Source organism: Molothrus aeneus, chromosome 12 (assembly GCF_037042795.1).
Source record: "Molothrus aeneus isolate 106 chromosome 12, BPBGC_Maene_1.0, whole genome shotgun sequence".
NCBI lineage: Eukaryota > Metazoa > Chordata > Aves > Passeriformes > Icteridae > Molothrus > Molothrus aeneus.
The window spans coordinates 1,344,310-1,369,793 of record NC_089657.1 but is presented as its reverse complement, the minus strand read 5'-3'; the positions used below and the strand labels follow the sequence as shown (position 1 = coordinate 1,369,793).

The 25,484-nt window shown below is 48.4% G+C and overlaps 1 protein-coding gene across 1 annotated transcript; it reads left to right on the top strand.

Moving 5' to 3' along the window:
* The first annotated feature begins 7,850 nt into the window (after nucleotides 1-7,850).
* ARL8B (ADP ribosylation factor like GTPase 8B) lies at nucleotides 7,851-25,151 on the top strand. The gene is made up of 7 exons (XM_066557829.1): nucleotides 7,851-8,032; nucleotides 16,801-16,881; nucleotides 17,462-17,535; nucleotides 17,960-18,053; nucleotides 18,658-18,725; nucleotides 18,956-19,026; nucleotides 20,404-25,151. The coding sequence occupies exons 1-7, from the start codon at nucleotides 7,910-7,912 to the stop codon at nucleotides 20,451-20,453; spliced, it is 561 nt and encodes a 186-aa protein (XP_066413926.1). The 5' UTR covers nucleotides 7,851-7,909; the 3' UTR covers nucleotides 20,454-25,151.
* Nucleotides 25,152-25,484: the final 333 nt, after the last annotated feature.

Genomic DNA, 25,484 nt, shown 5'->3' with positions numbered 1-25,484 from the left:
TCAGATCCCCTGGGACATCCTGTTCTCCTGATAACTGATGATATGTAAATATAGCAAATGCAAAGCCAGGCACTTTCCTAGGGAGCCCGGCCCAGGCTGCTTATAGAACAGGGCTGAGCCCCAGCGGCGCTCGGGAACGCCCCTCTGCAACTGCCACATGGGCATCAGGCTTTATTTTTAGTTTAAAACCAAGTTCCTGTTTGTAAGGCCAGAAGGGTTACAGGAAGAAAAATTATGAAGTGGGATCATTTACTGCTATTTTCTTTTCACGTGTCCTTCCTTCCTTCCTCCCTCCTGAGAAATGGGATGTAGCACATCGCTATTCCAGGCTGTGATGTTCGCCGGTTCCTGCTCGCTCCGAAGAGGCCCGTTTAGCCTTGTGTGACAAAAGGCTCCGTCCTCCCCGCCCCGCCAATTACCCCCGGTTTCTGCTGCTGCACGGAGCTCTTATCTCATGGTGCTGACTCGCACCTCCTTTCTCTCTGGGCAGAGTTTGGGCCGGTCCTGGCGGGCAGGTGACAGACAGGGCATGGGGATCCCTCCTGGCTCATCAATCCCTTCCTCCCCGCGCCGCTGAGCAGCCCCAGCAGCCACGGGACTGAGGGAAACAATGGGAAGTATTTGGTCAGGTCAGCCAAAGGAGCCTCTTTAATGAGCAGAGCCGAGCACTAATTAGTCTGTGAGCAGCCCCCTGGCCCATGGCTGTCCCCTGCAGGCAGGGTCACCGTGCGAGGGGAGCCGCAGGGATGAGCTTGGCAGGTGCCCACGTGTGTTTCTCCTTCCCTGCCCTGTTAGGGAAAGGTAATCCCGAGCTGACAGGAGGGAGACTGCGAGCTGCTGACGGGAATTCCCAGCTGAGAGGTTTTGAGAGCGGTGGGAGCTTCGGCGTATGGATTAGGTTGCTTATATACACTGCAGTGCGAAGGAAAGGGGCGGTTTTGCTAATTCCCTTGCACTTTGGTTTAATAAAGCAGGATTTGTCTGGTGGGAAAGCATAACAGTGGGATTTGAGCTGTGTGAGTCTCATGACTGGTGCTCGCCTGGCTGGGTGGGAAGCAGGGAAGCATCGATTGCATTCTGTCTCTCCTGTGTTCTGGTGTTTTTAAACACGATTTGAGTGCCCACAGCTTCGGATGAGAGCTTTATTTGGGATGGGGTTTATTTAAAAAAGCCATATGCAGATACTTGCACTAAATTCTGTTTTCCAGGAGTGTGGTGCCCTTGGGAGAACCAGGACTGCTCAGTTTGTCAATGCCTTGTGACAAAGATTCACCTAAAGTGAGGAAGGGTAAAGAGGGGGTGGCCAGGACACAGGGGGAGAAGGGGCAAGTTAATATCTGGTACAGCCTCTGTAAGCAAACAAGATCCTTCTGCTTCTGGTTTTAATGGGAAAGGCCTCAATGGAAATTTAAAATCTGGATCTGCATCAAATCCTCAAAGTTCAGGCAGTTTAGAGCGAGGACTTCAGTCCATTCCATTGCTCATCAGAGCTGTCTGCAAAATTCACATCCCGATATTTTTTTCCAATCGTAAATTCTGCCAAAGATGCGTGCTTGGATGCGAGATATTTTTCTTCTTTTTCATCCCTTTTGCTAATTTAATTCCCAGATCTAAATCAAGTTTTCCATGTCAGACTTCCAGGAGCTGGGATGCCCTGTTAGCAGCGGGGGAGCTGTGCTGTGCCCTGTGTGGTGTGCTGGGGCCTGGAGAGCTTCACCTGCCTGCAGGTGACCAAGGGAAGGGAGGCCTCGGGGTCAGGCTGCTGCATTGCCAGAGCCCAAGTTTTGGAATGTGCTAGGGAGCAAAGGATTACAGTGCTCCTGCCCTTCTCCCTGTTATTATTAAGAGGATAAAACCCAAGCCATTTCTGGGATATGCACAAATATGCTCCCCATGAGGGCCCTGAGCAACCAGGCAGATTTTCTGAGCAGCCTTGAAGCAGCAAGGCACAGCAGCCACATGCTGGGCTCTCCCTTATTCTTATTCTTTTCTGTTTTCTTGGGTGTACAATAAGAGCTAATCAAAGTGATGCTCTCCAGCAGGCTTTTGTGTATGGCATTACAGCAAAATCCTAAATTCCCCTTCCTGCTCATGCATACAAAGCAGGAAGAACGAGGATGGCTGCAGTCTATTTTCAGATGATTTAGCCAAGGAGAAAATAACTGGATGGCTGGGAGAGGAGCATTTGATAGGAAATAACCTTGAAGCACAGCTCTGACATGATGGTGTGGGGTGCTCAGCTCCTGCAATGGCCCTGCTCCATGAAATGCCAGCAGGGAAGGTGACTTCCAGAGATGACAAAGGACAATATAGACAAGCAGAGCACCCAAAATCCAATGCAAGGGAGACTGCAGAGTGGGCTGGGTGCTCCCTTCTGCTCCTGGTTTCAGCACTGACACACATGAAGGTCCCCTGCTCAGCTCAGGACTCTCACCAGGTGCTGAGGCAGCAGGTCATTGTTTGGCTGGAGTAAATGAGTGCAGCTCAGCTGGCTGGGCTCGTGGGAGCCTCTTTGTACCTGTAGATTGTTCCTTCTTCCCTCACTAAAAGCAAAGGCACCAGCTGGGATTTGCCCCTCACAGCATCTGACACAGGTTGGATGCTCCTTCAGCACAAGGTGAGAGTGTGGTGACACCTGTGACACCTCTGGGGACAGCTCCCCTGAGATGTTCCTGCCAGCCGGGCTGGGGCTCACACGGGATTGGCTTTGCTGCTCCTGCTGTCCATCCCTTGGGAACTGCTGATAACATCCCTCACTTTGGATTTATCCCGAAAAATAGAGAGGAAGATTTGCTGGACCCTGTGGTGCCCATGTGCCAGGAGAGGGCTGGGTGTGGGTGCTGGCACTGCCAGGCCAGGGGCTGTGCTGAGCAGGGAGCCCAGCCAGGGGAGGGTGAGGCTGAGGATGAAGGTGAGGACACAGCTAAACCCTTCAGGGAAGGAGCATGGCTTTGCTGAGGCTGCATCCCCCTCTGCTGGAAAATCCAAGCAAAGGCAGCAGAGCCGCTGGCCAAGGAGAAAACCTGAGAAGAAAGGGGGAAATTAATGCGCAAGGAACACAAGTGGGGCCCGATGGGACATCGCAGCCTCCAGTCTGGGCTCTGCTGGGGTTCATCCCGTGCCTCTCACAGTGAGAGGGCTCCTTCTGGGGACAAGCTGTGCAGAAACTGGGACGCATCACCTTTGTGCCAGGCACAATCCCATTTCCCAGGGTGGGAAGGGATAAGTGAGGCAGGGGCAGCACCCAGAGCCGTGGCTCAGGCTGGTCCTGGTGGTGTGGCAGAGTCTCACAGCAGGCAGAGAATCCTGACTGGAATAAACGGGATGGCACAGGCAGGCTCAGTGCCATGCTGCTGGGTTCAGAGCTGCTCCATAGCCTGGGTGGTGCCCAGGGTGTGCCCAGGGGCCATGGCTGATGGGCATGAGCTGCACAACACCTGGTGGGACTGCAATACACAGGGCAGCCCGGACTGTGGGCACTGGGGCTTGTGGGGAGAGGGGCTGCAGCACTGTTTGGATATTGCCTGGCAGCTGGGAGGGAGCTCTACCCCAAAGCAGAGGCTGCAGAAATGCCTCCCTTGGCCTGGCACCATGCACATGGTCCCTGGTGGGCAGCTCTTGGCTCAGTCTAACCAAGGAGTCCCTGCTGTGGCCTTCCCAAGGTGCTGCTCCCCCTGAATCTGCTCATACAGGTGTCTGTGCAGAGCTGGAGCCCAGGGCTCTGTGCCCACCTTTCAGGGCCTCACTTGGAGGCTGTTTGTGCTTAGGCTGGAAGAATAGGTTTGTTTCCTTGTAGGTTTAAAATCTAAATCACAGAAAGGGTGAAATGTGGTGACTGGGCTGGCCAAGGCCCTGACTGTGCACTAAATCTGCAAGCGTGGGCCTGGCTTTTGTGCAGGGGGCTCTGCAAGTGCCAAGGTCACTGCTAATAAATCTGACTGGAGGACCAGGAGAATTTTATTTAACTTACTGCTAACAGCAGGCTCCTTTTTAACTATCTTTTTTTTTTTTTTTCCCTCTGCTTCCTTCTGCTGATTCATGCTCCTGCTCCTTCAGCACTGGGAGATGCCAGCATTCCTAAAGGTCATCACTTGCATGCAGCAGCTCCTGCTGGGGAATGTTTGCCAGCACCTACGAAACCGAAATGCTGAAGTGAGTGCCATCATTTATATTTTCCCTGGCAGTGACAGACACTTGCACAGCTTGCCAGCCACCAAGCTGCCACGTTTCCAGCCTTGGGGACTGCTGCAAGGTGAAGGAGGTGTGTGGAGAGCGGTGCCTCCCGATGAAGCTGACAGCAGGGCACCTTGGGATGAGGATGCTCACCTGGGCTCACCTGCAGGCAGTCCTAGAGACACCTCGGTGTCCGAGCGTGCACCCCCTGAGTTACACCCCGGCCCTCCTGCAGGGCTGCGATCCCGTGGCTCTGGGAAATGAGATCCTGCTGCTCACGTCAGGCCTCGCGCAGGAGTCACGCTGCTGCCCTGGCTGCCCGGGGAAGCAGGGCTGGGCTGCCCTCCCTGCCACCTCCCTCCCCTCTCCTCCCCACCTGGTGCTTTCCTGGGCTGCAGAAAGAGGCAGGATTTTATGGCATGCTGGCAGCGTGCAAACACCTCTGAGGAAATAAGTTATGGTTTAATTTTCATGGTGCGTCTCACTCTTCGTGGCAAAGGAATGCTTCTGGTTTAGCTCAAGCAGTAACAGCACAACTGACACGTTTATTTTTTCAGGGAAGAAGTGAGGAAGACACAGAGAAATCCTACCTTTGCTTCCTCAGGTTATTTAATGACTGTTTATGCTGTGGCAGTACCAAAAATGCTGTATAAAATGACAGGAGGACACTTACAGGCTGTGGCAGGTGGAGGAACCAGCTATTTAATGTCCATCTCTTCAGAGGTGACCACTAATCTTACCCTTTCCTTTAAGAGCCTGTAACATAAGAAGACACATATCTTGTATCTGCTATCATCTGCCTCCGTTTCTTTTGATATTATTTTCAGTGAGCCTTGAAAGAGCAGAGCTGGAGAGAGCCCCCAGCTGCCTGCTGGCACTGCACAGTGAGGCTCCCATTTGTCCTCAGAGCCCTCAGATTCCCCAGATCCAAAAGCTTCTCCCTCCCTCCAAAAGGGAGGATCCTGACCTAGGAGGCACCCACAGTCTCTAAGACATTTTATAACAGTTTTATATTATTACACTTCACATAATTTATATTATTAAATTAAAATATTATCTATTTTATAATAAATTATATTATCTATATTATTCATAGAGTATAAATTTATATTAATTTTAACTTTATTAATTCATAAATTAGTATATGAACTATATCATTATCAATTTATTAATTACTATATTAATAGTTCATATTTAAATAATATATGATTTATATTATTATAGAACAGTAGATAATTCATATATAAATATATATGTATAAATATATAATCATATAATATATTATATATAATTATTATATAATTATATATTATTTATTATACTTAATATATAATTATTATATATTAAATATTTATGTAATATTTAATATATTTTATATATACAATATAAATATGTAAATTATTAAAAATTGCATAATTTTATATTATAACGTTTTATAACCCAGCTGGATCCCTGAGAGAAAATCAGCACCCAAAGGAGCAGAGGGCACTACCAGGGCATGTGTTTGCCTCCTTAGAGCATGGACTGACTGTGAGGGAGCAGGAGAGCAGAAGCTCAGAGCAATATTGTCACTGTGTTTTGGCTGCAGCTCCTCGCTGGGCAGCAGGGGAGGTGCCACACAGCAGGATCTGTAACTCATCAAATCAATTAGCTCCTTTGTCTGTGGGAGGAGGCGTCAGCCAGAGACAAATTAAAGGAACGGGCAGTGAGATATTCTGCTCTGAGAGGAGCTGTCCTATTTTCTCATACTAATGACAGGCTCCGAAATCTGTGCACAACTTAGCTCGTTATTAGAACTAATTGGTGGCAGTCATTCCATCCTCTCTGATAGGGCTAACCATGGCGATGAAATTTTCTGAGTTAATGAACCAGAGAATGCATTAAGAACTTTCAGAGTGCAGTTCATATCTCAGCTAAATTGGAAGGAGTATGTTAGTTGGCTTTTTTTTATGGATACAAAGGAAAGCCGTGTTTTGGGGTGGAAAAGCACAGGCACAAATGCCTCCCCTGCCGCTGGGGAGCTGGGAATTCCTCATTTCAGTGTGGCAGAGCTCTGACATTTGAGGCAGTGCCTTCCCCAGCCCTGTGAGCCCGAGGAGGGATGGAAATGGGATTTATTCTCTGCGTGCAGCACTCGCTGCTCCTCCTGTGCAAGGCCCTGTGAGCAGACACCAGTTAGTACCATCCTGTAGGTTCCTTGTGATTTTTTTTCTGCTACCTCTCCATTTGTTTCTGCCTGGCCTCACAGTGCACAAGCCACTGTGTAACTCCCCAGGGAGCTGGAGCCACAACATTTGTGAATTTGGGCTTACTTTGACTGCGAATTGAAATAACCCCAGTTACAGTGACAAGAACCCTGGTGAATCACCCAAAAAGTCCATGCAATGCATGCTACTCCTTCAGCTCCACTCGGAAGTGCTTCCTGGCTGGAAACTAAAGTGACCTCAACTAAGTTATAAATGCACCTAATGGAGTGGTTTGGTCAGTGTTACCTATTTATCTGCTACTTATAGTTTATTTGGCTCAAGCAGAAAATCAGTTTAACAAAGTCCATGCAAAAAACTTCTGGAGAACATGTGGTTTATGTGAGGTTAACAGGGAATAATGAGGTGAAGTGGCTTGTCCCTTTGGTTTTGGAAGTTCTGTGGGCACAAAAAGGTTTTGTATTTCACTTGGTTAAAACATACTTGGGCTAACTGGGAATATTGCAGTTGAAGATTTTTTAATCCTAATTCCTCTGCAAACTGGGATTGGATTTGTGGGTGGCCATGAGGGGCCCTCACAGCACCGCAGGGATGGCACATGAGGGGTGAGGGTTGACACAGGACAAGAGGACACAGACAGAATCTGTGCTAGGGGACGCTCAGGTTAGACATCAAGAGGAATTTCTTCATGGAAAGGGTGGTCAGGTGTTGGAAGGGGCTGCCCAGGGTGGTGGTGGAGTCCTCATCCCTGGAGGTGTCCGAGGAATGAGTGGATGTGGTGACAAGGTGGTGTTGGACTTGATGACTGTGGGGGTCTTCCCCAACCTAATGGAGCCTTTGATGCAGAGGGCAGGGCAGAGCCTGCTCCATGGTGGGGTCAGGGGTGTCACCACTGCCTGCCCCACTCCATGGCGGGCTCGGGGTGACACAGGCCTCCTCACCACACCCAACATGGCTGCTCAGGTGTGACACACCTCTCTTCACCACACCCAACATGGCGGCTCAGGTGTGACACACCTCTCTTCACCACACCCAACATGGCGGCTCAGGTGTGACACACCCTCCTCACCACACCCAACATGGCTGCTCAGGTGTGACACACCTCTCTTCACCACACCCAACATGGCGGCTCAGGTGTGACACACCTCTCTTCACCACACCCAACATGGCAGCTCAGGTGTGACACACCCTCCTCACCACACCCAATATGGCGGCCCCGTCCCGCCCCGCCCTCTCCCGCCTCGGGTCCTCCGGCCGCCAGGGGGCGCTGCGGGGCGGGGCGGGGCCGGCGGGGCCGGGTGACCGCGGCGTCACGTGAGGGCGGCGGGGGGAGCCGGGCCCGGACGAGCGCGGCTGTCCCGGAGCGGCCGAGAGCAGCGCCCGGCACGGCCCAGCGCGGCTCGGCACGGCACAGCCCGGCCCGCAGCGTCCCGGCCCGCAGCGTCCCGGCCCGCCGGAGCCATCGCCCGGCCCGACCCGCAGCGTCCCCGGCCCGGCCCGCAGCGCCCCCGGCCCGCCCGCCCGCCGCCACGATGCTGGCGCTGCTGTCCCGGCTGCTCGACTGGTTCCGCTCGCTCTTCTGGAAGGAGGAGATGGAGCTGACCCTGGTGGGGCTGCAGTACTCGGGCAAGACCACCTTCGTCAACGTCATCGCGGTGAGCGGGGCGGGCGGGGGCCGGGCCGGGCCGGGCCGGGCCGGGCCGGGCCGCGGAGATGGAGCCGGGCCGGGCCGGGCCGCGGGGATGGAGCCGGGCCGGGCCGCGGGGAGCAGCGTGTGAGCCCTCGCTGGGGGGGATGGCTGAGCCTCGGGGGCTGCCGGGCCTCCGTAAACCCTTGGGGACCCGCGGGGCCACCGATCCCGCCGCAGGCTCGGCCCGCAGCTGGCTCGGAAGGCGCCTTTCAGTCAGGGTGTCGGTGTGGCGGGGCTCTGTTAGCAGATGTGGAGATAACATTGTGTGTCTTCAGCTGCCGCCTCCCTTTGACTGCTTTTCGGTAGTCCTAAATCATTTAAGTGTTAGCACCTACTCACGGTTCTCCTCTCAAATATTTGCTTATCGATTGTTGGAACCCATATCAAATAATCTCATTTCTCCTAAGGTGTAACTTAGCTAAGAAGTACAGCTCACAAACTCATCAGCAGCCCATCAGCACTGGGGCCTGCTGATCTGGTGATGTGCCTGGAGCAGGTAAAGGAAGGGTGTGGGAATACTCCTACACGAAGCTTTTCCATTGTTGAGCGAGATAAAGAGTGGCTTTGCCTAAATGGCGTGTTCAGCTTCATCAGTGCCCTGCTCTGCTGATTTCTGGGATGAAAAACATTCCAGGAGACAAGCTGGACTTTGGCAGCTCCTAAAATCGACAGCTAGGGTGTCTTTTGGTTTTTTAGGGAGTGTGAGTGACCTGAGTCCAGTGCACCTAGAATGAGAAAGCTGATGTCTCCAGCTTTAGAGTGAGCACACCTTCAGCTTGTCTCTTGGTTTTTGAGGCTGTGTCCTTAGCACCATGGAATACTTGTAAGAATGTATTTATTTAAGTGCTAGTTGAATGAGTTAGTGGCTGGGAAAAGGACTTTCCTTCTCTTGCAGTTATGCATCATCCTTGCACACTGACAAACATCCTGGCAAACCATAACCAAGCCCTCGTGTAGCTCAGGTGTGAGCACTCAGCGGGCTCCTGATGATCATGGAAAATGGGTTACTTCATGAAAGGTAACTTCTCTGACTAGTTGTCAGCTAAAAGTTGCTGGAGTAACCCAGGAATGCCAGGAGCCTTTTCTTTCACACTTTGCCAATATATCTGGGCTTGGATTTGTAGAAATGGATCTCTGAGAGGGTTGTACAGCCTCAGTCTGTGGCTGCTGAGCTGGTACTACTTGGAGTGTTTCTGCAGCTGGGGGCTCTGGGGAGGCTTTTCATCCTCTGGAGTCCTCCTGGTGATGGCACTTGACAAAAAAATGCTTTGCTTCTGTATAGTAGCAGCAGCACGAGTTTGGGGAGTAACCTGTGAAACTCAGTGCAGGTGTGTGCAGCAGTCAGAGCTGCAGTAGCTGCACATCAGTTGAGTCCATCTAAGTTGTCTCCAGTGGGAGAAGTTTCCCTAAGTAAAGCTGGAGTCTGTTTCCAACCTCCTGTGCGGGGGTTGAATCTTGCAAGGTTTCAACCACATGTTAGGATCACACCCAGGCATTTATCTGAGTGAGTGCCATTCAGGGAGCCTTGCAAAACCCCGGGCAAGGAGGAAGCTGCTGGGCGTGCTGACACAGCCTCCTTAGCTGGTTTAGTTTGGAAGCATCAGGTCACATTTATGAAGTTTTTAATTAGGAAATTTGGTGAGTCTTTACACAAAAAAGCAGAGGGAAAGGATTTGCCCAGGTCTGTATTATTGGTTTAAACAAAATAATGGCATAAGTTTCAGTTTCCAGTGCAAAATCACTTTTTAGAACAGTGCAGTTGCAGAGCTGTTTTCTTATTTGCTTCCTTGACTGACTTCAGTTCAGAGTCTGCATCTGGGGATGAGTGCAGGAAAAGAACAACTGCTCTCTGCAGGCCAGTTAATGGTTTGGGTGGATGAGGCTGTTGGGATTCCTCAAAACTGAAATGAAAGGAATGACACAGCAAGATGTCCTGTAGGACAGCTCTAAAGGCTGGAGTGCACACCAGGAGCTTGGTGTGGCTCAGAAGGTTGTGTGCTGCCCAACAAAGGGCTGCTGCCAGTCTGACAACAGCGAGTTTAATCTAATATAAATGTCTAATGTAATCTCTGCCCATCCAAGCAGGAACTAGAGGGAAAACTCAACCAGTTACACAGGGAAGCTGGTACAAGGCCTGACTGCTGCTGAAGTGGACAGGCCAGGAGAGGCAGACAGTCCAGGACTAGAATAATCCTTTTCTAGATTGGTGGTGGGTTTTGATCACATTTATTCCTCCAATGTAAACTAACACTTGATTTGTTATCAGGCTAAACAAAGGCCTGGAGAGAGGACAAGAGGGAATGGATTTGAACTGAGAGATGGAGAGGTTAGATTAGATATTAGGGATAAATCCTTCCCTGTCAGGGTGGGCAGGCCCTGGCACAGGTGTCCAGAGCAGCTGTGGCTGCCCCTGGATCCCTGGAAGCATCCAAGGGCAGCTTGGACAGGGCTTGGAGCAGCCTGGGATAGTGGAAAGTGTTCCTGCTATGGCAGGGGTGGCATTGGATGGGCTTGAATGTCCCTTCTAACCCCAACCAACCCTCCTGCGTTCAGTTTGATGAGGAGGTTTAAAACCCAATGTTAGCAGTGAAATCTCGTTAGAGCTGGATTCAGCTAATGCAGCTTCTGCTTTTCTAAGGCTCTGCATTAGTCACTGTCTCTAATTAGATATTAAGCATAAGTTTTCCATGTGTGTGAGTAAACTTGCTCACAAGGGAGGATATCATTTCTTCCTGGTCCTAATTTCAATAATGTGGATGGCCTGTGGCCCTTCTTCAGAGAAACTGCACGTCATCCCGGGATCGCATGTGGAATTGTCGGCTCCCGAGCCGAGCCCTGGAAATGCCCATTATTTACAGCCTCTGCAGGATCTGGTGGTGTTTGCAGCTCCTGGCCATTCCCTCCTTCCCTCAGCCTGGCAGCTGGAGCTGAGAGCCACGGCTGTGCTGCTGAGGGGAGCACAAGGGGCTGCTGGGGCCGTGTGAGGCCACTGAAACACGACTCAAGTAAGCTGAGCCTGCCCACAGCCCTGCAGGCCTGCAGCCGGGGGACAACGGGGCACCCCTGCAGCCGGGGGACAACGGGGCACCCCTGCAGCTGGGGACAACGGGGCACCCACCCCTGCAGCCGGGGGACAGCGGGGCACCCACCCCTGCAGCCGGGGGACAGCGGGGCACCCACCCCTGCAGCCGGGGGACAATGGGGCACCCCTGCAGCTGGGGGACAACGGGGCACCCACCCCTGCAGCCGGGGAACAACGGGGCACCCACCCCTGCAGCCGGGGGACAGCGGGGCACCCACCCCTGCAGCCGGGGGACAATGGGGCACCCCTGCAGCCGGGGACAATGGGGCACCCACCCCTGCAGCTGGGGGACAGCGGGGCACCCACCCCTGCAGCCGGGGGACAGCAGGGCACCCCTGCAGCCTATTGCATGGAAGAGTGGCATGCACTGGTGTTTCTGTAGAAGTATTTCCTGACGCCTGGTAGGCTGATCCTTGCTCCAGGTGTTTGGCACTGAAGCTCATTAGCCTGATAGTCAGTGAGCAGAGATCTGGAGGAGTGGGAGAAGTTGGACTTTTCTGATGCAGTTATCAGGCTCAAAGAGCTAAACTCAACCTGTTTGTGGTGACAGGGTAAATAAGGTCCCTCTTTAGGATTTGTGTCAGAGCCTGAATTAGTGTGGTTGGTTTTTTAACTTTGGAATATCTGGCAAGTGTTGGAATGAGACTGTGGTTTCTAGAGAGAGGCAATTCCTGAAGTGCCTCTCAAGGAAAGATTCGTTTGGCCAGCTGGGAGCTGCAACTTCCTTCTGTTCTCATGACTGTTAGAAGTAACTTTGACTTGAAGTCACACCAGAGAAGTGCAAAAAAATATTGCTCCAAAGAGCTCCTCTGCTGTTTTAATGCCTTTTGAACCACCCAGGTAGGCCATAAATCCCGTGTGTTGTCACTTCATACACACCATGGCTAAGGGAGAAGGCTGATAATATTTGAAGTGTTTCTTAATGGCAGAAGTCTCTTGAAATGCATTGCATCACTTCATTAGCTAATAAAGCTCCTAGGAGGTGACTCAGACCCTTTCTTTGAGGTCCTGCTGGCTGTACCCTAGATGGGCTAAAACAGGTGACTGAAATCAGAATCTCCTTTTTCCATCTTGGTACTGAGTTCCTGTAGAGCACTTTGTAAGCAATGGCAGAGCTTTAAGTGGTAACATCTGGATAAGGACATTTTTCTTGACTATCAGAAACATGAAATGTCCTGAGCTCTTACTTGACTGCCTTCTAGACAGATATATGCCTTCTTTATGGTAGGTATTTGCTAAGCAGTCCATGTCCTGTTAAATATTCAATTAAACTCAGGGCCGGGGAAATAAAAATGCCTTTTCTTGTCATATACCACTGTTTCGGTTTTAGAATCATTCCTGGAAGTGCTGTTGGGAAGCCTTTCAGGGATTGAAGTTTCTAGTCTGGAGTTCAGGCTTCTGATCATGATCACAAGTGGCTGGAAAGCTGAAGCATTTCCTAAAGAAGGAAGCTGGACTGTAGAAAGTTGATTTGTCCATTTATGAGGCACTGCTTGGTTGAGGCTATGAGTGTTGCAGAGGAGGCTTAGTGTAGGGGTAGCTTGATATAATGCTAAAATTGCACTGCTTTTTAAATAATTTTTTTAAGAAGACATTTTGGAGACATGCAGCATTTTTTCTTAGTGCGAAAAGAAAGAAATTTTTAGGAATGAGCAGCAGGGTTTAGTGTAATATTCTGGTTCAGGTGGATTGGGAGTGTCCTGGCTGGATTCCATACTCCAGTGGTGTTGTCTCCTACTTGGTAAAGCTTGTTTGTGATCTCATCTAGCTGGATGTAAAGTATTGTGATTAAAGATAAAACAATCTTTCCTGTGTGATAGCAAAGTTCCTATGAAGAAATTGGTCCCATAATTCACAGTAGTGAATCATGTCAGCTTTATGAGATGCAAACTAAAGGCTGCCCTGACCTTCTCTGATGATACAAACAATGTCCTTGTGCAGGCTGTGGAATCAGAATCAAGCTGCTTAGGGGGCTGACAGCCCCCAGAGCTGTCCAAGGCCAGGCTGGACAGGGCTTGGAGCAATCTGGGGTAGTGGAAGGTGCCCCTGCCCATGGCAGGGGCTGGAACTGGATGGGCTTTGAGGTTCCTCCCAAGTGAAACCACTCTATTATTCCATAACTGCCTGGAATTTGAGTTTCTGGCTGTAGCTTATGGTTTTGGAGAGGCAGATGAAGAAACCCAAATGTGTTTTGTTTGGTTTATGGTTTGACTCAAGACAACTGGAAATGGTAGGTTTAATAAGGTTGTTGTAATATTAATTAAATTATAAAAGAGACTAAACTTGCATCCTTTATACACTTCTGGAATGTCAGGGGATGACAAGTTGTCACTTGTCCAAAGTTTTCCTCTGGGAAATGAGCTGTACCTGTAGCTGGCTTGTTCAGAAATGCTGCAGTCTGTGATTTAGTGCTGCCACGGATACAAGGTGAGCTGAACCCAAACTGATGCATGGAATAAAGTCCCTTAGTTCAGTCTGGATGCACTTTTGCTGCTCTGAATAATAAGTACTCATCCGGGCAAGTGGGTTCATGCTGCACTAAAATCTCATGTTTGGGTTCTCCAGGAGCTTTGAGGGGAGCATCTCTCCAACCAGGAGGCTGAAGAATTAGTTCTGGGGGCTCTTTGTGCGTGTGGCCTCTGAAATCGGCTCTGTTTAGTCTCCCTGGCCCTTATCTCCCACAGGCTTGGAATTAACTTTGTTTGGTGACCTTCGGTTTGTGCTGGTGCTGCGTGGTCTGTGAGACCTCGGGGCTGAGGCTTCCAGCAGAATCCCTGCTGGGACAGCTCCTGCCCTTCCAGGAGCCTGCAGGGAGCTCAGGGTCTGCCTGCTGGGGTGGGCTCCAGGGCTGAAATCAAGGCTGCTGTCCTTGAGGAGTGTTGGAGCAGCACTGCTGTGTGTGACAACAGCCAAAGGCTTTCCCATCGGGAATTGAAAATATTGCTGTGCATATCAAACTTGTTTTAAAGCTGGTGCTTTAGAAGGAGAAAGCATCTTCTTGTGAGCACACAGGCATAGCACCGAGTACTTTGCTCTGGGAGGAGAGGCTGATTCAAACCAAGTGACTGCTAGTAAAAGTATGTTCCTTTTGTGCTGCTCTTCGAGTGGTTTTTGCATATGAATGCTCTGAGTTGAAGCTGAATTCCTGGCTTTTTTCCTCTGAGGAGGTAGTAAACAAAAGCCCTCTAAATTCTGAGTGTAGAGAACAGTTTCTGGGCCAAGGCAGTTGAATGTGGTAGCAGAATCCATCAAAGGAGATCACTGTCTGCTGCTAAAATCCTTTACAATAGTTTTAACCAATTTTTGACCTGTCTTAGAAGAGAAGGGGACTTCCAATAGCTTTCTTTGGGTCCAGTGAGCAGAGGAACACCCACACTCATGTCAGGGGAACGTCTTTCAAATGAAGACCTGAGCTGACCCATGTGTTCATCAGCTCTGGATCATCCCTCTGCAAAGCAGAGAACAGCTGAAACTCAACTGAGCGACTGCAGGTTTAAGGGTTTGAGGTTTTAAGCAAGTCAAAACAAGTTAGGGGATGTGCAGCGTGGGTAGTGAGCACTTGGGAAGGAATCAGATGCAGCAGCTTTCCTGAAGATTCTGTAAAAGTTTCCCTGTGGTGGGTCACAGTAATTTCAACATTACATTAAAGATGTGGCAAATGAAGTGCTGCTCCAATCTGCAGGAATCTGGGTCCTGAAAGAGCAGTGGGAGAACATGAAATGGGTACTGCAATTAGTGGGATGACTGGCACAGGGAGTGCTGCAAGGGAGGGCTGTAAACCCTCACAGGGATGGGCAGGGAGGGTTTGGGCAGCCTAGAGCTTGATGAGGATCACGATAAGGTGGTTTATGGGTGGGAATCAGGCCAACAAGGCAGATATCCCGGTGGATATCTGCCAGATATCTTCTAGACCACCCAGCCCAGGATGAAGAGGCATCAAAATCCTCCTTAAGCTGCCTGGAGAAGTCTCACTGTGGCTAGGCCTTGTTCTCATAGGGCACCTCAGCTTCCCACATGTCTGCTGGAAATAAACCCAGCAGGGAGGTGATGAGTCCAGGAGGTTCCTGGAATGTGTTCCTATTGATAAGAACAGCTCTCGAGAGAAGGATCTGGAAGGATCTGAGTGGGAATAGTTGGCAGCATCTGGGGTAAGGCTCAGCAGCACAGAGATGGAGGCTCAGGGAGTGCTTGGGAGACGCTGGGATAGGAGCTGTGGGTGTGGGGTGTGACTGTGGAGGTAGGAATGTGGAGGCAGGAATGCTGTGGTGCTTGAGCAACTGGCAAGTGACCCTTCAGAGGCAAGATGGGTTTGAGGAGCTGAACTGAGCTGCCCCAGGCGTGGCAGCACAGCTGACATGGGCTCTGAGCTGTGCTGGTCACTCTGGGCAGCTCAGGCCCTGGCATTTCAGGCAGGAATGGGCATTTCCTGGACTGGCATTCCCATTGGGCACCCACGCTGCCAGAAGGGGTAGAGTGGCTTCTGAAGCAGTGCTGCAGGGTCTGACCCAGGCTCCTCGTGCAGCCCTGCTCCTGCTGCCCACACTGTTCCTGATACAAGCCAGGAGCTGCTGCCCTTCGTGGCCAGCTTATGCTCAGGCTCAGCTGCTCCGTGCAGCTTGAGGGCAGTCAGGCCCTAACTCTGGGTGGTGTGCCTGCTTCAGAGATCCCAAAAGGCTTTGAACCCCAGGGAACTTCTCTGGCCAGTGGCAGGGGCGAGATGCAGACTTTGCTGCTGTGATACCAAACCCTAATTGAACAACTGAATGCTTTGGGATCAACCCTAATTTTTCCAAATGTGCTTGACTGTCTGGTTCTATTACACATAATGGATGTAGTGAGCTTCATAATGGCCACTGTGGCTGATTCACCTTCTGCCAAACAGCCAAGGGAGAAATCTGTAGTAGCGTTAGAAACTCTTGTTATGGCTGCAGGAGATAGCTGGGAACTTGGCTCTCAAGCTGCTGCAGATGGAAGTGTTACAGACAGTCAAACATCTGCCACTGGAGAAGCTCTCCAGTGCAGTGCTGTTTGCAGCAGTTCTGTCCCAGCTGGGAGTGATGTTGGAAACAAGCTCAGATCCTCTGGAGCTGCATTTGCCACTGCTGCACATGTTGGACACTGGCCTGGCAGGAAGCTGACCCAGCCTGTCCTTCCACTTTGCAGCCTTTCACACTCCTCAGGGAGTCACCCCATACCTGTGGGTTGGAGGCTTCCTCCACAGGAGTGATTTATTGCTGCAAAGGCTGGCCAGAGAGCAGCTTGCATCAGAGGGAGCCCTTCTGGAAATTTCTAGCTCCCAGGTAAGTGGGAGATCCCGACGGGCAGGCCTTGGCTCCAGCAGAAGGAGGTGAATGGCTCCTTCTCCCCTTGCCCTGGCTGTCCATCTTTTAAGCTGTGCAAAGCTCTTTCCCAGGTGACTTTGCTCCCCTGGCTGCCTCAAGGCTTGAGAAACGATTTCAGTGCTTGTAAGAAACGAGTTGTCTGACTTCACACAAGCTCCAGTACACATGGATTTAACATCCACGACTTCTTGGCCGTAAAACCTTCAGTTGGAAGGTGAATGGTTAGAAAAAGCTTGTGATATTTTACTATGTAACCAGTTGTGTCAGATAAGCACTAAATTTAACTTTCCCTTTTTTTCCTTTTTCCAGTCAGGTCAATTCAGTGAAGATATGATTCCTACTGTGGGCTTCAACATGAGGAAAGTTACAAAGGGTAATGTTACAATAAAGGTATGTTGCCATTGTTGACTGTTTCCTTTAGGTTCTGGTTTGAAATTTACGTGTTTGCTCTGTTTTGCTTCCAGCCTTGAGACAAATATAGAACACTGAAGAGGCTCAGCTAAATCTGTCGAGTAGCTTAAGAAGACATTTATGTTTATTTATGGAGTTTCTGAAATGAGAATCTGTGTGTGATTCCCAGGTTCATGGACTAGTTAAAGCACTGTTGTGATAATGCTGTCTGGCTTAGATCTGAGTGTTTGAGGCCCAGAGATGCTGCTTTCCTGCTCATCAGTTTGCTTAGGGGAAGGGTTTTTAAGTGAATACATTGTGTTTTCTTGTGTAGCTCAGTATGTAACCCTCATACACAGGATGTTCTTACATCTGGTGCAAGGTGCTCCAGTTTGCACCTCCTGCTGCTGGGCCCTAAGCTCTGAGCGGCTGTGCAAGGGATTATTCCTGTTTAAACATGGGAGGGGTCAAGCAGCTGCCTAAGGAGAAAGGAAAAACTGTAGTGATTTCTTGTCTTGTCTTTGCTTGACATGTTTAAACACAGTGAATGGCTAAATTGTCTTTCTCCCCTTGCCTTAAGATTTGGGATATAGGAGGGCAGCCCCGATTCCGGAGCATGTGGGAGCGATATTGCAGAGGAGTTAATGCTATTGTGTAAGTGTCCTTCCTTCAACTCTGCTTCCTTCACACGGCCTTCTCTTCTCTGGGAGCCTCCCTAACACTGCATGCCTCACTCTGTAGTTCTCCTTGTGGTTCTGAACCTGCACTGCAACCACACTGACCTTGTTCACCCTTCAGTTCAGGGCTCAGGATGGGTTATTTTATCAGTGTCTGATCTGGAGTACTAACTCCTCCCTGTCTGAACTGGGTGGCAGTGCTAACTCAAAGCATCTTCCTTCTGCTCTGGTCTTAGAGAACTTTTTTTAAAGAACTAAATTCTTTGCTCAGAAGTCCTGGCTTTTTTGAAAGCCTTGTTGAATGTGCCCAAACCTGGCAGTGTAAAAGGGAAAAAAAAAAAAAGAGTGATGTTTCTGTAGGAGCTCAGTGTCACTGACCTAACCTGAAATTCTCTTTAAAGCTACATGGTAGATGCTGCAGATCGTGACAAAATAGAAGCCTCTCGGAATGAGCTGCACAATCTTCTAGATAAGCCCCAGTTACAAGGAATCCCTGTAAGTAACATCACCTTAAACACCATTAAATGTCTCTGAGGAATGTGCATCACTTGAGCAACTCTGAAATCTGCCTTGAACTCTGAATTATAAGGCCCAACTTTACTGGTCAGTATAAGCATGGCCAGTGCCTGCCCCTAGTGCCTTAAACCAAGTTTTGACCTTCAGTGGTCTTATTTCACTCAGTGCTCACAAAACATAATAAATACAATTGAAGCAGTAGTTTAGAGGATTCCACAGTATGAGTTTGTGCCATTGACTAAAGGTTAACCACAGTGTAGTACAGAAGTGTAGAGTAAGTTTGGGGAATCTCAATGAGTATGCTGCAAATATTCTCAGATTTATCAGCTGATGTATTCTCTTGCTTGCTCTTTGCACAGAACAGTTGATTTGTACCCCCTCTTTCCCTGTGACTATGTCACTCTTCTTTCTTGATTTGGTTTAACTGTGATATCTCATTCCATTACATTTAATAGGCAGATGCAGACTGCTCATGAGACTCCCCTAAAGTTTGTTGATTTTCTGGTTTTGGTTGGGGTTTTTGTCTGTTTGTTTGGGTTTTTTTTTAAGCAAAGCCACAACCATTTCCTTCTCTGGATTTCAGGTTCTAGTACTTGGAAATAAGAGAGACCTTCCTAATGCTTTGGATGAGAAACAGCTAATTGAAAAGATGTAAGTCTAACCCTTGCTAAGAAACATTTCTCTTACTCAATAAATTCATGTACATAGGGTTGTTATTAGATCAGGAAGCTCACATTTATGAGTGGAAAACCCAACAACAGCAGGTAACTGAATACTGTACAGAACAAGTTGTGTGGGGAAGGGGAGGAGCAGCAGCTCAGATTGTCAGTAAGATCCCTTGTGTCAGTGAAATGTGTGCTGACATGTTCTCTCTTTCCTAGGAATCTTGCTGCTATTCAGGACAGAGAAATCTGCTGCTACTCAATTTCTTGCAAAGAGAAAGATAATATAGGTAACTATTAACCCAAACCACTGAGAATTATGAAGTGCTGTCAGAGGATGGACTGGGGAGATTTAAAGTTCTTAAACACAAATTTCTTGTCTTCAGGAAACCAGGAACAAATCAAAGACCAGTGTGTGAGTGCATGGATTAAATTCAGTATAACTCCTGATGGCAGTGAGGAGGCCTGACTGGTGTTAAAGTTTTAGGGGTTGTAGTTACCAAAAATGCCAGTCCCTGTGAAATCTGCTCCTTTCTTCAGTCAGTTTGCAGGAAAGAGCTGACTAGTCCATTGGCTTGGCCTGAATGATTTTTTACTTCTGTCAGGTGCTCTCACCTCTGCCTCACTTGGTCAGGATGCCAAGTACTTGCAGCAAGTTTTGTCTCAAGTTTATTTCCCAAGATTATTTCCCTTGAAATAATCACCTTCCCTTGCTGTGTTATCAGAGCAGTTTGTGTTGTGGCATCTGCCAGTCCCCTGCAGCCGGAGAGTGCCTTTTTCTGGCACAGACATCATATGCTTCAGAACTACTGGAGTTCAAAGCAGAAGCCATGCCCTGTAATCTCTGGTATTTGCCATAAGCTTTGTGAGTAAACTGAGTAATCTCAGCTGAGTGAAAACAGAATTAACAACACTTTCCACCCTTTTCCTGATGCCTTCTATGGCTGCCATGGGATTAACCCTGGTGCATTGCCTGGGTAACAGGAGTTTGCTGATGAGGAAGCTTCAGGGTGATGCCCCCAGGAGAAGCTCTAAAGGATACCAGGATGGCTTTATAGGGGAAGAAGCTTCTTTCTAGGAAAATGGAATAGTCTGTGGAGCAGTTGTGGCTTCCAAGAAGCCTCTGTCACCTTAGCATCAGTTAAATGTTCAGACATGCTGGATGGAAGCAGAGACTCCCTTGTGTGGAGATCCACACAAGACTTTAAACAAGGGAAAGGCAGGGCCTTTGCCTTCCTTAGGAGAGCCTCTTCCAGGCAGGGAGGAGCACGATGCCTTGTACCACAGGGCTAAACCAGCTTGGTTCTCATCTGAGCAGGAGCTGCAGGCTGGCTGAATAGAGCAGTGCTGATCTAAAATTAATTATTGGAGCCACAGTGAAGTGTCCCATGAAGGAATATTTTATTCCTAGAAATGGACTGAACTGAGGAAGCAGGATGTGTGGGGCAGTGCCTGCCATTGTTACCTAAAGGATGCTGAACAGTTACAGGATCAAAGCATGGACAGCAAACATCCAGAAAATCATTGTGTTCATCTGCCCTGGGCCACCCTCTAGAGAAGGGCTGGGATATTCCTGTCCCATTTTTGGGACACTGGAATACCAAAGCCTTGCCACTTATACCAATACAGACACTTGAATGTGGAACTTCTCTTCTCTCTCCCTGTAGATATCACGCTTCAGTGGCTTATTCAGCATTCAAAATCTAGAAGAAGCTGAAGTCTTCCTGGAATCTCCAGTACCAGTTGGCCATAATCTCAATTGTCCACTTCCCTCCATAATGAGATACTACCCCAAAATCCTGTATCAAGAATCTGCCTTTTCACGGTTCATTTCTCATGTGCACTGCTGAAGACTTGTATTCCTATTCTGTCACAAAACAACTAGAGTTGTCATGATAAAGTCAGCACAAATATTTATTTTACAACCATCTGTGGTGGGAGGGTTGTGGGGGGGGCTTTTTAAAGAAATATCTCTACCATGTTAACTACGATGGTACACTCTGTTCTGGTTTTTCAGGGCCAGGTTTTTATATGATTTTCAGCAAGTGTTTTATTTCTAGTGTTTAGTGGCTTGAAGATGCTGATGCTTGACAGCATTAAGATTCTGTAAGATGCCACATACAGTAGTTAGAAAACATTTAAGCGTGAATTGTGGGATACTGATTGATCTCACAGATGCATGTGATGTGTGTATGTAAGCAGAGAAATGGAAACTTTGCAGAGGGGAGCACAAGGCATAGATCAGCATCGTTAATCTGCAGCTGAGATCCTGTCACTTGAAAAGGAAAACTCTCGTGATGAATTAGGAAAGTCATCTGTTTAAAATCATTCTGTTGCTTCTGTTTAACATTTATGTGGGGGATGGGAATGGACTGTTCTGTCAAACTTTCAAAAATTGGAGTATTCCAGCATGAAAACAAATCACTAGGAACATCAGGCTGTGTTCAAATACATTTTTCTATCTCCAGATACTCGTGGTCTCTCTCTGAAACCAGAACATGCATTCTGAGCAGCTGCATGACACCCAAATTACTGATGCTCTTGTATCGAGGCAGTTGTTGACCTTTAGCACAATCTGTGTGTAATTGTCAGTGTCTCTCCTGCTCCTGGAATGGCTGGGCACAGTTTCACCTGGTGCTATGGAATACCTGGGCTATTGTGACAACTCTAGACCCACCTGCTTTCTCGATGTAACCACGTGCAAAGCCTGTCACATGCAATGAAATGTTTTGCTGTGTCAAAGCACAAGAGAGCCAATGAATTGATCCTGTCTCTTGACTAGCTCCTGCAGCTTAGGGAAGTGTGTATAAACTCAAGACTGTAACGTTTCTGTAGCTTTACTTTCTCAGTGACTTCAGCATATTTAAAGGGACAGCCTTGTTGAGACTGGTTTGTTCATCCAGCAGTGTCAGTGTAGCTCCTGGTGTGTGCAGATCCATGTGCAGCTGCTTGTGTTGCCTCACACTGTGTGTGACTCCTCACCTCACGTGGTTTGCATCCCTGGGAGCCCCGGGCTGGGAGCAGCCTCGTCCCCTCCGTTCTGAGAGCCAGTGTTAATGCAGCCTGCCATGGCCTTACTGTCCTGTCCCAGCTCTGGCACCGCTGCACAGACACTACACGCTGCCTGCCTTCAGTCTGAAGTTACATTTTACCTTTCTGGCCCCTTTCAGTTCTCTGAAGCATGGTTTCAATTAATCCATACTCTGGTGCTGTAGACGAGAGGGTGTATTAACTTGCTGCTGTAGTCCCGAGTTCAGCAGAACTGCTACAGTTACTTTTATTTAGCAAACTTGCTTGTGCCTATCATGAGGAAACTAAACTAGAATGTGTGAATCTTTGTGGGGGACCAGGTCACTGTTTAGTTAACTGGCCTATAGCTAAACTTGATGTGTTTGGTGTTTATCTACTTCACTGCTTTCAGCATTTATGGCATCCAAACACTACCAATTGTTAACCTGTGCATTACTCTCTGCATGTGAACAACTTATACAATTACTGAACTTTGTAAATACGTGATTTTTTTTATTTAGGTGGATGCATATGTTGGTTTACTGCTCTTCAGCTTTATTCAATAAACTTATGTTTTGAGGGTTGTATTGACACTTAACTGCCTGACTTGAGTTGGTGTGGCTGAAATCATGGAAAAACACAATGGGATGTTTGTCTCCTCTGCCAAAGATTCCAGTGGGGGAAGAAAGGATTGGTAAATACCTGAGCTGATTTATATTCTGTGGTTCAACTATTCCAGTGAAATGCTCACAAAAATACCTTTGAGGCCTGGGGCTTGCTCACCTTACCTGAGCAAGCTCGGATAGTCAGTCTGAGCAGATTGCAGGGCTTTTTTATGTGTGTGAAAAGCACTGGTCAGCTGCAGGGTCTGAAGCAGGGGCAGCCTTCTGGAGCTCAGTTTTCAGGACAGAAAGAAATGCGTCTGCAAGCTTGGTTCTTGTGTTGAGCCTAGAGTAAAACCTTTGTTTTTTACACAAGTGTCAGATCTTGCAGTGCCTGATCATTCACTGCCAATTAAAGCAGAAGGATTCTTATCTCAGTGGAAAGTGAGGCTTTTGTTGACTGAGGTCTTGAACAAAATCTTTGCTGTGATTTTAATCTGAAGTTTCACTGACTGTTCTTCCCGAAGGTTTTTGTTGTATTAATTTCTCTTAGGACACTGATTAATTAATAGGAGTGTCTGTCAGCATCTTCCAATTAATGGTAAGAAATTGGATGTCTTATTTCAGGCTTGTCTCCCTGTAAGCTTTCAGACTTCCTGAGCTGTGTCAGGTTAGTTTTTAGTCCTGAGTGCAGGTCTTAGAGCATCCTTCATGTGTAACTCAGCTGGTGGGAAGGACTAGTGACCTGTTAAAGATCCTGTGCATATGTCTGGGAGCTTCCTGCATGCAAAACAAGCTCCCTGCAGTTCATAATCAATAAGGTCTCCAGACACAAATGTGAAAACAGTGTTAGTGCACTAAGCCTTGTCAGCCTGGCTGGTGTGATAGCAGCACCAGTCATTCAGTAAATCAGCTGTGGTATGAACTACCCCACAGCTCTTTGCTTGATGTGGTATCTCAGTACCACTTTCTGTTTCTAGGAGTAAATAGCAGGGAGAGACACAGGAACCCCCATATGTGTGTGCTCTGAAAGGTACATTTGCAATACTCCCCAAATGCCCCAGCTGGGTTTCACAGCTGTTGTGGCACTGCTGTGGCAGGAAGGAGCCCTCAGAGTGGCTGCACTTGTTCTGTTTCTGGCCTTGAGTAACTTGCCAGGTACCTTTTCTTTGAAAAGGGGGGGAATTGTTTCCTTCTCAACACCTTCTCAGCCTGGGACTGAAAACAGTACTCATCTGGCACTTTATGTCCAAGATGAAATCTTTTCTGGCCTAATAAAGGTGTGGAGCCCAGCACAGGCATTGGCAGTGGTGTTTGCTGAACTTGGGTGCTGCAGCTGTGTTCTAGAAATGTAATCTTACCAGGATTACTTGTCTCAGGCTCTGTAGGGAGCATGGACCCTAAAAAGAGGCTGATTAAATTTCCCATTCTCTTCACAAAAGTTGCTTTTGAGGATGCATTTTAGTTTCATAAATTATTGCATTTGACATCAATTTAGTCATACTTATGTCACATACTCCTGAAACTCCCCTGATGCAGGCCTTGACTGTTGGCATGTTAAGAAAAGCAGCTCTTGCGAAAAGGCAGACACTGTGTGGTGGTGAATAGCTGGGAGCTGGACAGCAGTCCTGCCTCTGTGACCTGGTGGGGTGTGGGCACTCTGCTGTCCTGGGGTTTAATCAGCTCTCAGGGTTTAAATCAACCCTTGATGGTGGCTCTGTTCAGTGCAAGTGCTCCTGAAGCAGCAGAGATGAGATGAGCAGTGGTTGTGCTTGCCCCCACAGCTCTGCAGCAGAGTTTCCTTGGAGTGTCCCTGTCCTCCAGCTTCAGTGTGGGTGGTGGTTCCTTAGAGTGCAGTTACAGAGCAGGGGAGCTCCCATCACCCAGGGGCAGCTGCACAGAGCAGCTCCGTCCCACCACCTGGCAACAGGAAAGATGCACAAATGGGGAGCTGTTCCATCATCTGTGGAACCAAGAATCCAGTTCCTCAATGATTTATGTTTTCCCTTTGCATCTTGATGGAAACAGGTTGGAAAGATTTTGGGTGCTGACATATCAAACTGCATAATCTCCACTTTCTGGTAGAAGTAAAGGCCAAAGAAAATGCCTTAAACAGTCTGTCTGTTGAATCTAGGAGTGCTGTGCAGGGATCTGTAATAACCTGAGGCATGGCTTAGCAGGATTATCAAGCTTTGAAGTCCCTGAGGTTTCCCTTGTCGTTTGTGGCTGTGCAGTGGCACGTCCTGGTTTGCTTTGTGCAGGAACTGTGCTCCCCCCGCATGCCCACATGCTCCCCTGCCTTGCTCCTGCACTGACCTGACAGCGTGGATCCCCAAAAGGGCTGCAGAACAGGACATTGTGCTGTGTTTCTAAGGTGACATGGACAGTGAATCATGTCAAAGGAGAAATAATGTGAGTGAGTGCCTGAGCTTCAGGGCTTTAGTTCCCAAAATGTGAGTGCAGAACTTGTCTCACCAGAGCATGACCCTTGAGAGAGGGCTCTGCTGCTTGAGGGCTGCAGCTGCTGATGTTCAGCATGTCTTGGTGAAACAGGGGCTTTCTCCATGTGTCACTCCAATGGCAAACACAGAATGGCACTCACAGGGGCTTTTGCACATACTCTGTAAAAGGAGAAGTGAAATACTTGATGTTTTTATTTCCCTCCCAGTGGAAGGTGGGTAAGTAGACCTTTGTGCCAGGATTAGTGCCTTTTAATTATGACATGACAGGTTTTATTCTGTTAAAGGCAACATGTATCATTGTGATAATTTTGAAGTGCTTCAATAAAGTGTTGTTGAAAACCACTTTTTTGCATATTCATCTGTAGTAGGGTAGCTGATTTATTATTGTTAGAAATATCTAAGAACCCTCATTACCTAATTTAACTACATAACTTCATTTGGAGAATGATTGTAAACCTTGTGCTCAGTGGGGGCAACTTTGAAAGGCCAGGCTGTGAAATTCTCATTCCTGATTGTTTTTTTTCTGGTACTGGAAGCATTGTTTGGTCTCATTTGTGTTTCCCTCTGAAAAGACCCATTGGGTTGAACCATATTATTCAACAAACAGAGCAAATTTGTCAGTAGAGGAAGAAAAAATTGTGGTGTGTGAAATTTAAAGCTGAACTTGGTTTTCTC